Source organism: Salmo trutta, chromosome 21 (assembly GCF_901001165.1).
Source record: "Salmo trutta chromosome 21, fSalTru1.1, whole genome shotgun sequence".
Taxonomy (NCBI): domain Eukaryota; kingdom Metazoa; phylum Chordata; class Actinopteri; order Salmoniformes; family Salmonidae; genus Salmo; species Salmo trutta.
In genome coordinates, this window is record NC_042977.1 from 52148392 (window position 1) to 52164928 (window position 16537).

The 16537-nt window shown below is 45.6% G+C and overlaps 1 protein-coding gene across 4 annotated transcripts in view; it reads right to left on the minus strand.

Moving 5' to 3' along the window:
* The window catches only part of LOC115157691 (V-type proton ATPase subunit H), a 114996-nt gene that overhangs the window by 40275 nt on the left and 58184 nt on the right, over positions 1-16537 (minus strand). For all 4 annotated transcript variants that reach the window (XM_029706140.1, XM_029706138.1, XM_029706139.1 and 1 more), the window contains 2 exons: positions 6699-6796; positions 3412-3604 (listed from right to left, as the gene is read on the minus strand). In XM_029706140.1, the coding sequence (XP_029562000.1) occupies positions 3412-3604; positions 6699-6796 (291 nt within the window). The remainder of the gene's footprint in view (positions 1-3411; positions 3605-6698; positions 6797-16537) is intronic.

Here is a 16537-nt window from a genome sequence, read left to right on the forward strand (position 1 = left end):
ACACCAACAGGGTGCTGATACTGGAGCCACCAACAGGGTGCTGATACTGGAGCCACCAACAGGGTGCTGATATTGGAGCCACCGACAGGGAGCTGATACTGGGGCCACCGACAGGGTGCTGACGCTGGGGCCACCGACAGGGTGCTGGGGCCACCGACAGGGTGCTGGGGCCACCGACAGGGTGCTGGGGCCACCGACAGGGTGCTGGGGCCACCGACATGGTGCTGCTACTGGTGCCACCGACATGGTGCTGCTACTGGTGCCACCGACAGGGTGCTGCTACTGGTGCCACCGACAGGGTGCTGCTACTGGTGCCACCGACAGGGTGCTGCTACTGGTGCCACCGACAGGGTGCTGATACTGGGGCCACCGACAGGGTGCTGATACTGGGGCCACCGACAGGGTGCTGATACTGGGGCCACCGACAGGGTGCTGATACTGGGGCCACCGACAGGGTGCTGATACTGGGGCCACCGACAGGGTGCTGATACTGGGGCCACCGACAGGGTGCTGATACTGGGGCCACCGACAGGGTGCTGATACTGGGGCCACCGACAGGGTGCTGATACTGGGGCCACCGACAGGGTGCTGGAGCCACCAACAGGGTGCTGATACAGGAGCCACCAACAGGGTGCTGATACTGGGGCCACCAACAGGGTGCTGATACTGGGGCCACCAACAGGGTGCTGATACTGGGGCCACCAACAGGGTGCTGATACTGGGGCCACCAACAGGGCGCTGATACTGGGGCCACCAACAGGGTGCTGATACTGGGGCCACCAACAGGGTGCTGATACTGGGGCCACCAACAGGGTGCTGATACTGGAGCCACCAACAGGGTGCTGGTGCCACCAACAGGGTGCTGGTGCTGGGGCCACCAACAGGGTGCTGGGGACACCAACAGGGTGCTGATACTGGAGCCACCAACAGGGTGCTGATATTGGAGCCACCAACAGGGTGCTGATATTGGAGCCACCAACAGGGAGCTGATACTGGGGCCCCCAACAGGGTGCTGATACTGGGGCCACCAACAGGGTGCTGATACTGGGGCCACCAACAGGGTGCTGATACTGGGGCCACCAACAGGGTGCTGATACTGGGGCCACCAACAGGGTGCTGATACTGGGGCCACCAACAGGGAGCTGATACTGGGGCCACCAACAGGGAGCTGATACTGGAGCCACCAACAGGGAGCTGATACTGGAGCCACCAACAGGGAGCTGATACTGGAGCCACCAACAGGGAGCTGATACTGGAGCCACCAACAGGGAGCTGATACTGGAGCCACCAACAGGGAGCTGATACTGGAGCCACCAACAGGGAGCTGATACTGGAGCCACCAACAGGGAGCTGATACTGGGGCCACCAACAGGGAGCTGATACTGGGGCCACCAACAGGGAGCTGATACTGGGGCCACCAACAGGGTGCTGATACTGGGGCCCCCAACAGGGTGCTGATACTGGGGCCCCCAACAGGGTGCTGATACTGGGGCCCCCAACAGGGTGCTGATACTGGGGCCCCCAACAGGGTGCTGATACTGGGGCCACCAACAGGGTGCTGACCCTGGGGCCACCAACAGGGTGCTGATACCGGGGCCACCAACAGGGTGCTGATACCGGAGCCACCAACAGGGTGCTGATACTGGAGCCACCAACAGGGTGCTGATACTGGGGCCACCAACAGGGTGCTGATACTGGGGCCACCAACAGGGTGCTGGGGCCACCAACAGGGAGCTGGGGCCACCAACAGGGAGCTGGGGCCACCAACAGGGAGCTGATACTGGGGCCACCAACAGGGAGCTGATACTGGGGCCACCAACAGGGTGCTGATACTGGGGCCCCCAACAGGGTGCTGATACTGGGGCCACCAACAGGGTGCTGGGGCCACCAACAGGGAGCTGATACTGGGGCCACCAACAGGGTGCTGATACTGGGGCCACCAACAGGGAGCTGATACTGGAGCCACCAACAGGGTGCTGATACTGGGGCCCCCAACAGGGTGCTGATACTGGGGCCCCCAACAGGGTGCTGATACTGGGGCCCCCAACAGGGTGCTGATACTGGGGCCCCCAACAGGGTGCTGATACTGGGGCCCCCAACAGGGTGCTGATACTGGAGCCACCAACAGGGTGCTGATACTGGGGCCCCCAACAGGGTGCTGATCCTGGGGCCACCAACAGGGTGCTGCTACTGGGGCCACCAACAGGGTGCTGATAATGGGGCCCCCAACAGGGTGCTGGAGCCACCAACAGGGTGCTGATACTGGAGCCACCAACAGGGTGCTGGGGCCACCAACAGGGTGCTGATACTGGAGCCACCAACAGGGTAGTGATACTGGGGCCCCCAACAGGGTGCTGATGCTGGGGCCACCAACAGGGTGCTGGGGCCATCAACAGGGAGCTGATACTGGGGCCATCAACAGGGAGCTGATACTGGGGCCACCAACAGGGTGCTGATACTGGGGCCACCAACAGGGTGCTGGGGCCACCAACAGGGAGCTGATACTGGGGCCACCAACAGGGAGCTGATACTGGGGCCACCAACAGGGTGCTGATACTGGGGCCCCCAACAGGGTGCTGATACTGTGGCCCCCAACAGGGTGCTGATACTGGAGCCACCAACAGGGTGCTGATACTGGAGCCACCAACAGGGTGCTGATACTGGGGCCCCCAACAGGGTGCTGCTACTGGGGCCCCCAACAGGGTGCTGATAATGGGGCCCCCAACAGGGTGCTGATAATGGGGCCCCCAACAGGGTGCTGGAGCCACCAACAGGGTGCTGATACTGGAGCCACCAACAGGGTGCTGGGGCCACCAACAGGGTGCTGATACTGGAGCCACCAACAGGGTGCTGGGGCCACCAACAGGGTGCTGATACTGGAGCCACCAACAGGGTGCTGATACTGGAGCCACCAACAGGGTGCTGGGGCCACCAACAGGGTGCTGGGGCCACCAACAGGGTGCTGATACTGGGGCCGCCAACAGGGTGCTGATACTGGAGCCCCCAACAGGGTGCTGATACTGGAGCCACCAACAGGGTGCTGATACTGGAGCCACCAACAGGGTGCTGATACTGGAGCCACCAACAGGGTGCTGATACTGGAGCCACCAACAGGGTGCTGATACTGGAGCCACCAACAGGGTGCTGGGGCCACCAACAGGGTGCTGGGGCCACCAACAGGGTGCTGATACTATTTTTAGGGAAAATATGATTTTGAATGGGACTAAATTGTGTGGTTAACTGTACAAGACTGTGTGTGTTGGGGCCATGGACAGTGGATGATGAATTCATCCTGCAGGATGTCAGACAGGGATAACTACACAACTAGCTAGTGTAACCAACTACCTACCTGCCTGCCTGCCTGCCTGCCTGCCTGCCTGCCTGCCTGCCTGCCTACCTGCCAGTACGTACCCTGAAGGCAGCCAGTATGATGCGCGTGACCTTCTCCTTGACAGACTCCTGCAGGATATCAGACAGGGCCGGCACCACGTTGTAACGACGTAGCTGCTCACAGAGCTGAGAGCTGAAGGCCAGCAGCCACATACAGAACACCATCTGGTACTGCAGCTGGAAACCACACTTGTTACTGAGCACAGCCGTGATGCTAGAGGGAGGAGAGAGAACAGGGTCAGGGGTTAGAAACACACAGAACACCATCTGGTACAGGAAACCACACTTGTCGATCACTGTATTTTTTTGGTGCATCATGGTTTTATTGCATGGTTTTGGTTATGGAGTTTATAGCTTGAGTTACAGATAACAGCAGTGGTTTGGCTAACTTCATCTTGTAGTGTAGTCAAGCAGGTTAAAGCACTGGACCACTCCAACCACACTAATGATAAAAGGATAACAGATAGAAGGTAGTGGTAATAGCAGTATGCAGTGATTGTAACAATGCTAACAGATACATACATTCTTTAGTATTCAGACACTAGTTGTAATGATATTAGATGTAGTAATAGTATCCAGAGACAAGTAGTAATGGTATTAGATGTAGTAATAGTACCCAGAGACTAGTAGTAATAGTATTAGATGTAGTAATAGTATCCAGAGACTAGTAGTAATAGTATTAGATGTAGTAATAGTACCCAGAGACTAGTAGTAATAGTATTAGATGTAGTAATAGTACCCAGAGACGAGTAGTAATAGTATTAGATGTAGTAATAGTACCCAGAGGCTAGTAGTATTAGATGTAGTAATAGTACCCAGAGAATAGTAGTAATGATATTAGATGTAGTAATAGTATCCAGAGACTAGTAGTAATAGTATTAGATGTAGTAATAGTATCCAGAGACTAGTAGTAATAGTATTAGATGTAGTAATAGTATCCAGACACTAGTAGTAATAGTATTAGATGTAGTAATAGTACCCAGAGACTAGTAGTAATAGTATTAGATGTAGTAATAGTACCCAGACACTACTAGTAATGATATTATATGTAGTAATAGTATCCAGAGACTAGTAGTAATAATATTAGATGTAGTAATAGTATTAGATGTAGTAATAGTACCCAGAGACTAGTAGTAATAGTATTAGATGTAGTAATAGCACCTAGAGGCTAGTAGTAATAGTATTAGATGTAGTAATAGTACCCAGAGGCTAGTAGTATTAGATGTAGTAATAGTACCCAGAGAATAGTAGTAATGATATTAGATGTAGTAATAGTATCCAGAGACTAGTAGTAATAGTATTAGATGTAGTAATAGTATCCAGAGACTAGTAGTAATAGTATTAGATGTAGTAATAGTATCCAGACACTAGTAGTAATAGTATTAGATGTAGTAATAGTACCCAGAGACTAGTAGTAATAGTATTAGATGTAGTAATAGTACCCAGACACTACTAGTAATGATATTATATGTAGTAATAGTATCCAGAGACTAGTAGTAATAATATTAGATGTAGTAATAGTATTAGATGTAGTAATAGTACCCAGAGACTAGTAGTAATAGTATTAGATGTAGTAATAGCACCTAGAGGCTAGTAGTAATAGTATTAGATGTAGTAATAGTATCTAGACACTAGTAGTAATAGTATTAGATGTAGTAATAGTACCCAGAGACTAGTAGTAATAGTATTAGATGTAGTAATAGTACCCAGAGACTAGTAGTAATAGTATTAGATGTAGTAATAGTACCCAGAGACTAGTAGTAATAGTATTAGATGTAGTAATAGTACCCAGAGACTAGCAGTAATAGTATTAGATGTAGTAATAGTACCCAGAGGCTAGCAGTAATAGTATTAGATGTAGTAATAGTACCCAGAGGCTAGTAGTATTAGATGTAGTAATAGTACCCAGAGGCCAGTAGTATTAGATGTAGTAATAGTACCCAGAGGCTAGTAGTAATAGTATTAGATGTAGTAATAGTATCCAGAGACTAGTAGTAATAGTATTAGATGTAGTAATAGTATCCAGAGACTAGTAGTAATAATATTAGATGTAGTAATAGTATTAGATGTAGTAATAGTACCCAGAGACTAGTAGTAATAGTATTAGATGTAGTAATAGTATCTAGACACTAGTAGTAATAGTATTAGATGTAGTAATAGTATCCAGAGGCTAGTAGTAATAGTATTAGATGTAGTAATAGTACCCAGAGACTAGTAGTAATAGTATTAGATGTAGTAATAGTATCTAGACACTAGTAGTAATAGTATTAGATGTAGTAATAGTACCCAGAGACTAGTAGTAATAGTATTAGATGTAGTAATAGTACCCAGAGACTAGTAGTAATAGTATTAGATGTAGTAATAGTACCCAGAGACTATTAGTAATAGTATTAGATGTAGTAATAGTACCCAGAGACTAGTAGTAATAGTATTAGATGTAGTAATAGTATCCAGAGACTAGTAGTAATAGTATTAGATGTAGTAATAGTATCCAGAGACTAGTAGTAATGATATTAGATGTAGTAATAGTATCCAGAGACTAGTAGTAATAGTATTAGATGTAGTAATAGTATCCAGAGACTAGTAGTAATATTATTAGATGTAGTAATAGTATCCAGACACTAGCAGTAATAGTATTAGATGTAGTAATAGTACCCAGAGGCTAGTAGTATTAGATGTAGTAATAGTACCCAGAGGCCAGTAGTATTAGATGTACTAATAGTACCCAGAGGCTAGTAGTAATAGTATTAGATGTAGTAATAGTATCCAGAGGCTAGTAGTAACAGTATTAGATGTAGTAATAGTATCCAGAGACTAGTAGTAATAGTATTAGATGTAGTAATAGTACCCAGAGACTAGTAGTAATAGTATTAGATGTAGTAATAGTACCCAGAGACTAGTAGTAATAGTATTAGATGTAGTAATAGTATCCAGAGACTAGTAGTAATAGTATTAGATGTAGTAATAGTATCCAGAGACTAGTAGTAATAGTATTAGATGTAGTAATAGTATTAGATGTAGTAATAGTATCCAGAGACTAGTAGTAATAGTATTAGATGTAGTAATAGTATCCAGAGACTAGTAGTAATAGTATTAGATGTAGTAATAGTATCCAGAGACTAGTAGTAATAGTATTAGATGTAGTAATAGTATCCAGAGACTAGTAGTAATAGTATTAAATGTAGTAATAGTATTAGAAGTAGTAATAGTAATAGATGTAGTAATAGTATCCAGTAACTCACCATTTGTTAATAATACTATAAAAGATATAAGGTAATAGTAGGTAGTAGCAGTATCCAGAGACTCACCAGTTGACCCCATCAGCCTCCACCCAGGCAAATCTGTACTCATTGACCCTCAGCATCAGCTGGAGGCAGCCAGCCACACACTGCACATACTGGGAGCTCTGGAGGGGGGAAGAAAGCGTGCACACACACAAAGTCTGGTCAGGGAAATGGGAAGGGATTCGGAATGACCTGGACATCCATTCTGAAACAGTTGTCAACAACACCATCCTCAATCAATCATTACCTATATAGGCCTTTTAACAAAAACATTAGCCACAGTAAGTGCTCAACAGTAACTGGGAAGAGCGAGCAAAGAGCAAGGGAACATAGTGGGAAAAGGCAGCAGCAGCAGTAGTAGTAGCAGTAGCAGCAGTAGTACCAGTAATAGTAGCAGGAGGAGCAGTAGTAGTAGTAGTAGCACTAGCAGTAGTAGCACTAGCAGTAGTAGCAGCACTAGTAGTAGTAGCAGCAGTAGTACCAGTAATAGTAGTACCAGTAATAGTAGCAGCAGTAGCAGTAGTAGTAGTAGCACTACCAGTAGTACCAGTAATAGCAGTAGTACCAGTAATAGCAGTAGTACCAGTAGCAGCAGCAGTAGTAGTACCAGTAGTAGCAGCAGTAGTACCAGTAGTAGTAGTAGTAGTAGTAGTAGTAGTAGTACCAGTAATAGTAGCAGCAGTAGTAATAGTAGCAGTAGTACCAGTAATAGTAGCAGCAGTAGCACTAGCAGCAGTACCAGTAATAGTAGTAGTAATAGTAGTAGTAATAGTAGCAGTAGTAGTAGTAGCAGCAGTAGTACCAGTAATAGTAGCAGCAGTAGCACTAACAGCAGTAGTAGCAGCAGTAGCACTAGCAGCAGTAGTAGCAGCAGCAGTACCAGTAATAGTAATAGTAATAGTAGCAGTAGTAACAGTAATAGTAGCAGCAGTAGTAGCAGCAGTACCAGTAATAGTAGTAGTAGCAGTAGTAGTAGTAGCACTAGCAGTAGTAGTAATAGTAGCAGCAGTACCAGTAATTGTAGTAGTAGCACTAGCAGCAGTAGTAGCAGCAGTACCAGTAATTGTAGTAGTATTAGTAGTAGCAGCAGTACCAGTAATAGTAGTAATAGTAGTAGCAGTAGTAGTAGTAGTAGTAGTAGCATGTTACGGATACAGGTATCCTGAGTGTGTATTTCTTTTCTCTCCTTCTCCCCTCACAGGTGACAATCATCATTCCCCAATCAGTCACCAATCAGTCGCTAATCAGAAGACACCTGCTCCTTTTCCATCACCCAATCACATCCCCTTTCTCTTGGTTTAAAAACCCAGTCAGTTGTTTTCTCTGGAGGTCTCTCTCTCTGTGGCTCATTCGCTATCATTCATTCTCTCTTTGTAAGTTCGATCTCTCTTTTGTTTTTGCACCTACATGTCACTTTGTCCGGTATCCTGTGAGTATTGTTGTGGTGCATGTTTGATGGTGGGAAAAGGGGTGTACCAAGACAAGTCGCCCATGGGCATACATTACCCGTAGGAATACTTTGTCTAAGTACCCTTGTTAGAACTGTGTGGACCACCCACTGTATTTTTGGTTAGTTAGTTTGCTGTATTGAAGTAGGCTAGTTTAGGGGTGTTTTTGGATTGTTTCTTTCCTTGGGTCCAGCTCAGCCCCTCTTCCCACACCCCTTTACCATGTGTTTTAAAATAAACCATTAGTGTTTGATGGTAGATTTAAGTTGTCTGTGGTTTTTGTTCTCACTGTTCCTTTTAACTCATACAAATTATAGTAGTGATGTTACGGGTCTCGTTTCCATCCCCGTAGACTGCAGGGCCAAAGAGATGTGTAACGTAGTACTAGTAATAGTAATAGCATCAGTAGTAGTAGCATCAAAATAAGTAGTTGTAGCAGCAGATGTAGTACCAGCAACAATAGTAGATGTAGCAGTGTTAGTAGCAAAGTAGCAGTAAGAGCAGCATCAGCAGTAAAGTAGTAGCAGCACTAGGACAGTGATTGGTTATGTTATTAAACTGATCTCTGAGGGTTTCAGAGAATAGATCACCTGGGTAGAATTTCAAATGCATTAAAGACACACCCTCTTCCCCTCGCCTTATGACCTTAAGGAATCCCCGCGGCCATCTTTGCCATCGGTCCAAACGATTAGCCAGTTAAGGGAAGTTGGCAACGTAAGCCACTCAGCACTCATTTGCGAGTGTACAATTCTGTTCACGTCGGGGCCTGAAACGCGCCATAATTCAATTAACGATGATTGTAAATCCGCTAAGAAAAGTCATCCAAAAGATAAAACCAACATTAATACGGAGAAGTCAACATACAAGTGGAAGTAAACTAGTGTAAATAACTTTGAAATTGTGCTACTAATGCACATGACGGCACAAACACATATCGTAATTGTTTTTGTTTGGTTAGCTTTTGGAAACAACTAGCGCATACAACTTTTACTGACATCACACATACATTATTTTCAATTTACCTGATATCATCTGATGGCTAGCATTCGGCGGCTGCGTTGTCTTCTAGCCAAGACATGAAATGCATCATTGTTGACAGAGCTTAAAACACACAACAGCTACAGATGATTCCATGACGACTGAAAACAGGACTGTGGGACGAACGAGAGAAATTTCCAGGCATGGGCGGTCCATTTTAAAAGTAATTCATTCTTCCCTTGCCCTGCAAATGTCAATTCATCATACGTCTTCCGTGTTAATTTGAGGGGAGAGGGAGTCTTTTACATGTTTGGAACGCAGCCCAGATGTGTAAAAGCCCCTAGAACAAGATGGCTGCCTGGTCAATAGGGTAGGGAACATGGTGGTCTGGGTAACAAATAAACCTTAATTTCCTCTCTCTTCACTTAGAGAGAAGTGCTTCTGTTCAAGCTATAGAAGGGCTGTGCCGGACATGGTATTTTGGACACGCATTTTGTCCTTTCCGCTCCTGACTGCATGTGATGAAATAGAATGGCAGCACATGCACAGAACAAGCTGTTGCGCAGCAACTCCATGTCTTCCTGAAGTTAAATAATGAATATAAAACACTTCAGTCTAGTTTTAGACCCCATCATAGCATGGAGACTGCACTTGTGAAGGTGGTAAATTACCTTTTAATGACGTCAGACCGAGCCTCGTACTCCTAGACCTTAGTGCTGCTTTTGGATAATGGCGCCGGAGGGGATGGCTTCCGTTTTACGAGCTCCTAGCCAACTGCTATTTTTGTTTTTTTCCCGCATTAATTGTAACTTATTTTGCTGCTACAGTCTCTTATGACCAAAAAGGGCTTCTGTATATCAGAACAGCGATTACTCACCTCGAACTGGATGAAGGATATACTACTGCTCAGAGACCAGGCCCAAATCCCTGTCAATCGTGTGAAAATACGTACATACAGAGGGCGGAGATCGGGGTGCGTTGTGAGAATTTGTTGGCGAGTGGGTAACCCGCCTCTACCACCCCTTCTATTGGCCAATGTGCAATCACTGGAGAGTAAACTGGATGACCGCCGTTCGAGACTATCCTACCAACGAGACATTGAAAACGTATGTTTTACAGAATCATGGCTGAACAACGACACGGATCATATACAGTTGGCTGGGTTTTCTGTGCATCGACAGAACAGCTACAACTGGTAAGACAACGGGTGGGGGTGTGTCTATTTGTCAATAAAAGCTGGTGCACAATATATCAAGGAAGTCTCAAAGTATTGCTCGCCTGAGGTAGAGTACCTCATAAGCTGTTGACCACACTATCTACCAAGAGTTTCTATATTTTTCATTGCCGCTTATTTACCACCACAAACCGATGCTGGCACTAAGACCGCACTCAACGAGCTGTATAAAGCCATAAGCAAACAAGAAAATGTTCATCCAGAAGTGGCGCTCCTAGAGGCCGGGGACTTAAATGCAGGCAAACTTAAATCCGTTTTACCTCATTTCTACCAGCATGTCACGTGTAATAGCAAACAGTGGTATACAAAGTTCTCCCTCGCCTTCCATTTGGCAAATCTGACAATTCTATCCTCCTGATTCCTGCTTACAAGCAAAAACTAAAGCAGGAATGACCTGTGGCACTCAATACAGAAGTGGTCAGATGAAGCAGATGCTAAGCAACAGGACCATTTTTTTTTGCTAGCACAGGCTGGAACATGTTCCAGGATTCATCCAATGGCATTGAGTATACCACCTCAGTCACCGGCTTCATCAATAAGTACATTGACGACGTTGTCCCCACAGTGACCGGGTGTACATATCCCAACCAGAAGCCATGGATTACAGGCAACATCCGCACTGAGCTAAAGGTTAGAGCTGACACTTTCAAGAAGTGGGACACTAATCCGGACGCTTAGAAGAAATCTCACTATGCCCTCAGACGAACCACCAAACAGGCAAAGCGTAAATACAGGACTAAGATTGAATCCTACTACACCACCTCTGACACTCGTCGGATGTGGTAGGGCTTGCAAACTATTATGGACTACAAAGGGAAACCCAGCCACGAGCTGGCCAGTGACACGAGCCTAACAGACTAGCTTAATGCCACATATGCTCGCTTCAAGGAAAGCAACACTGAAGCATGCATGAGCACCAGCTGTTCCGGATGACTGTGATCACGCTCTCCGTAGCCAATGTGAGCGAGACCTTTAAACAGATCAAAATTCACAAGGTCGTTGGGCCAGACGGATTACCAGGACGTGTACTCAGAGCATGCGTGGACCAACTGGCAAGTGTCTTGACTGACATTTTCAACCTCTTCCTGACCGAGTCTGTAATACCTACATGTTTCAAGCAGACCACCATAGTACCTGTGCCCAAGAAAGCAAAGGTAACCTGCCTAAAATGACTACCGCCTCGTAGCACTCACGTCGGTAGCCATGAAGTGATTTGAAAGGCTGGTCATGGCTCACAACACCATCATCCCGGAAACCCTAGACCCACTCCAATTCGCATACCGCCCCAACAGATCCACAGATGACGCAATCTTAATCGCACCACATGGACAAAAGGAACACCTATGTGAGAATGCTGTTCATTGACTACAGCTCAGCGTTCAACACCATAGTGCCCACAAAGCTCATCACTAAGCTAAAGACCCTGGGACTAAACACTTCCCTCTGCAACTGGATCCCGGACTTCCTGACGGGCCGACCCCAGGTGGTAAGGGTAGGCAACAACATGTCTGCCATGCTGATCCTCAACAGTGGGGCCCTTCAAGGGTGTGTACTTAGGCCCCTCCTGTACTCCCTGTTCACTCATGACTGCATGCTCGACTCCAACACCATCATTAAGTTTGCCGACGACAACAGCGGTAGGCCTGAACACCGACAACGATGAGACAGCCTATAGGGAGGAGGTCAGAGACCTGGCAGTGTGGTCCAGTACATCACTGGGGCCAAGCTTCCTGCCATCCAGGACCTATATAATAGGCAGTGTCAGAGGAAGGCCCTAAAAAATTATTTACATTGACACCCCCCACCACCCTTTGTTTTTAAACTGCTGCTACTCATTGTTTTATCTATGCATAGTCACTTCACCCCTACCTACATGTACAAATTACCTCAACCTGTACCCCAGCACATTGACTCTGTCGGTACACCCAGTATATACCCTCGTGATTGTTATTTTATTGTGTTGCTTTTATTACATTTTTTGCTTTAGTTTATTTAGTAAATATTAACTCTTTCTTGAACTGCATTGTTGGTTAAGGGCTTGCAAGTAAGCATTTCACAGTAAAGTCTACACCTGTTGTATTCGGCACGTGACAATTAGATTTGATTTTGACAGCATCGATCGCCACATTCTTTAGGATATTGGAAGCCCTAATTGGTCTGTCGGAAAGATATCAGTTAAGTCTCTGTGGATGGTTCGTCCTCTGACAAATCAATTGTAAGTTTCAGCATTCCTCAAGGTTCACAATATATTCGACCAATTGGTGATGTCAATCAGAAACACAATGTCAACTTTCACTGCTATGCGGACGACACACAGCTGTGCATTTTGATGAAACATGGTGAAACCCCACATTTGCCTAACCTGGAAAATGCTAGTTCTAGGTCCAAAGAAACAAAGATCTGCTGTAGGATCTGACAATTAATCTTCATGGTTGTACAGTTGTTTCAAATAAACTGTGGACCTCTCTCTTTTGACGAACATAACAAGAATATTTAAAGGAAAGCTTTTTTTCTAACATTGTAAAACTAAGATACTTTTTGTCCAAAAACTATGCAGAAAAGCTAATCCATGCTTTTGTCACTTCTAGATTAAACTACAGCAATGCTCTACTTTCCGGCGACCCGGATAAAGCACTAAACATCAATTAGTGCTGAACACGGCTGCTAGAATTTTGACTAGAACCCCAAAATTTGATCATATTACTCCAGTGCTAGCCTCTCTACACCGGCTTCCTGTTAGGGCTGATTTCAAGGTTTTACTGCTAACCTACAAAGCATTACATGGGCTTGCTCCTACCCATCTTTCCGATTTGGTCCTGCCGTAAATACCTACACGTACGCTATGGTCACAAGACGCAGGCCTCTTAATGTCCCTAGAATTTCTAAGTAAACAGCTGGAGGCATGCCTTTCTTCTACAGAGCCACAATTTTATGGAATGGTCTGCCTATCCATTTGAGAGACTAGGTCTCGACCTTTAAGTCTTTACTTAACCTCTCTAGGGTAGGGGGCAGTATTTGCACGGCCGGATAAAAAACGTACCCGATTTAATCTGGTTATTACTACTGCCCAGGCACTAGAATATGCATATAATTGTTTGATTTGGATAGAAAACACCCTAAAGTTTTTAAAACTGTTTGAATGGTGTCTGTGTATAACAAACTCATATGGCAGGCAAAATCCTGAGAAGATTCTGTACAGGAAGTGCCCTCTGACCATTTCTTGGCCTTCTACACTCTTTATTGAAAACGGAGGATCTCTGCTGTAAAGTGACACTTCCTACGGCTCCCATAGGCTCTCAGAAGGCGGCAGAACGTTGAATGATGACTTTGCAGCCCATGGCTGAAAAACAGTAGCGCATTTGGTAAGTGGTCGATCTGAGAACAATGAGACGGGGGCGCGCGTGGACGTGAAGAGTCCATTTTAGATTTTGAGTCTTTGAACGAAAACAGGGTTTCCCGGTCGGAATATTATCGCTTTTTTATTTCGTCCCACATACCCTAGAGAGGTTAAGACTCATCTTCTTCCTGCTTATGCCGTTCGGCCATCGCTCATCAATATATTTGTGTGTACATATTCTTATTCATTCCTTTACACTTGTGTATAAGGTAGTTGTTGTGAATTTGTTAGATTACTTGTTGGATATTACTGCATGGTCAGAACTAGAAGCACAAGCATTTCGCTACACTCGCATTAACATCTCCTAACCATGTGTCTGCTAACCATGTGACCAATAAAATTTGATTTGGTTAACACATTTAAATGTTTTACTCACGTTGGCTGCGGTGAAGGAGAGTCTGCAGGTTTTGGTAGCGGGCTGTGTCGGTTGCACTGTATTGTCCTCAAAGCAAGCGAAGAAGTTGCTTAATTTGTCTGGGAGCAAGACATCGGGATCCGACAACTTTCTCATAGCTTCTGGAGGGAAACGCTGTAGGAATGCTCAACCGGTGTCGCTTATTCAGCCGACAGAAACTTTCAACCGGTTCTCCCCATTAAGCGAGTCGGCGTCAGAGGCCGAGACTTCTCTGGTCTCTACTCCTCCCGCTGTGGGGTCTGAGACGCCGACGGCTCCCACCATTAGCTCTGACAAATTGAAAACCCTAGTCATTGACGACTCCATTACCCGCAGTATTAGACTTAAAACGAATCATCCAGCGATCATACACTGTTTACCAGGGGGCAGGGCTACCGACGTTAAGGCTAATCTAAAGACGGTGCTGGCTAAAGCTAAAACTGGCGAGTGTAGAGAGTATAGAGATATTGTTATCCACGTCGGCACCAACGATGTTAGGATGAAACAGTCAGAGGTCACCAAGCGCAACATAGCTTCAGCATGTAAATCAGCTAGAAAGATGTGTCGGCATCGATTAATTGTCTCTGGCCCCCTCCCAGTTAGGGGGAGTGATGAGCTCTACAGCAGTGTCTCACAACTCAATCGCTGGTTGAAAACTGTGTTCTGCCCCTCCCAAAAGATAGAATTTGTAGATAACTGGGACTCACCCACAAACAGGACCAAGCCTGGCCTGTTGAGGAGTGACGGACTCCATCCTAGCTGGAGGGGTGCTCTCATCTTATCTACGAACATAGACAGGGCTCTAACTCCTCTAGCTCCACAATGAAATAGGGTGCAGGCCAGGCAGCAGGCTGTTAGGCAGCCTGCCAGCTTAGTGGAGTCTGCCACTAGCACAGTCAGCGTAGTCAGCTCAGCTTTCCCCATTGAGACCGTGTCTGTGCCTGGATCTAGGTTGGGCAAAATTAAAAATGGCGGTGTTCGCTTTAGTAATCTCACTAGTATAAAGACCTCCTCCATTCCTGACATTATTGAAAGAGATTGTGATACTTCACATCTCAAAATTGGGTTACTTAATGTTAGATCCCTCACTTCCAAGGCAGTTATAGTCAATGAACTAATCACTGATCATAATCTTGATGTGATTGGCCTGACTGAAACATGGCTTAAGCCTGATGAATTTACTGTGTTAAATGAGGCCTCACCCCCTGGTTACACTAGTGACCATACCCCCCGTGCATCCGGCAAAGGTGTTGCTAACATCTACGATAGCAAATTTCAATTTACAACAAAAAAAAAACAATGACGTTTTCGTCTTTTGAGCTTCTAGTCATGAAATCTATGCAGCCTACTCACTCACTTTTTATAGCTACTGTTTACAGGCCTCCTGGGCCATAGGCAGTGTTCCTCACTGAGTTTCCTATCGGATCTTGTAGTCATAGCAGATAATATTCAAATTTTTGGTGACTTTAACATTCACATGGAAAAGTCCACAGACCAACTCCAAAAGGCTTTCGGAAGCATCATCGACTCAGTGGGTTTTGGCAAACATGTCTCTGGACCTACTCACTGCCACAGTCATACTCTGGACCTAGTTTTGTCCCATGGAATAAATGTTGTGGATCTTAATGTTTTTCCTCATAATCCTGGATTATCGGACCACCATTTTATTGCGTTTACAATTGCAACAAATAATCTGCTCAGACCCCAACCAAGGAGCATTAAAAGTCGTGCTATAAATTCTCAGACAACCCAAAGATTCCTTGATGCCCTTCCAAACTCCCTCTGCCTACCCAAGGACGTCAGAGGACAAAAATCAGTTAACCACCTAACCGAGGAACTCAATTTAACCTTGCGCAATACCCTAGATGCAGTTGCACCCCTAAAAATTAAAAACATCTGTCATAAGAAACTAGCTCCCTGGTATACAGAAAATACACGAGCTCTGAAGCAAGCTTCCAGAAAATTGGAACGGAAATGGCGCCACACCAAACTGGAAGTCTTCCGACTAGCTTGGAAAGACAGTACCGTGCAGTATCGAAGAGCCCTCACTGCTGCTCGATCATCCTATTTTTCCAACTTAATTGAGGAAAATAAGAACAATCCGAAATTTCTTTTTGATACTGTCGCAAAGCTAACTAAAAAGCAGCATTCGCAAATGGAGGATGGCTTTCACTTCAGCAGTAATAAATTTATGAACTTCTTTGAGGAAAAGATCATGATCATTAGAAAGCAAATTACGGACTCCTCTTTAAATCTGCGTATTCCTCCAAAGCTCCGTTGTCCTGAGTCTGCACAACTCTGCCAGGACCTAGGATCAAGGGAGATACTAAAGTGTTTTAGTACTATATCTCTTGACACAATGATGAAAATAATCATGGCCTCCAAACCCTCAAGCTGCATACTGGACCCTAT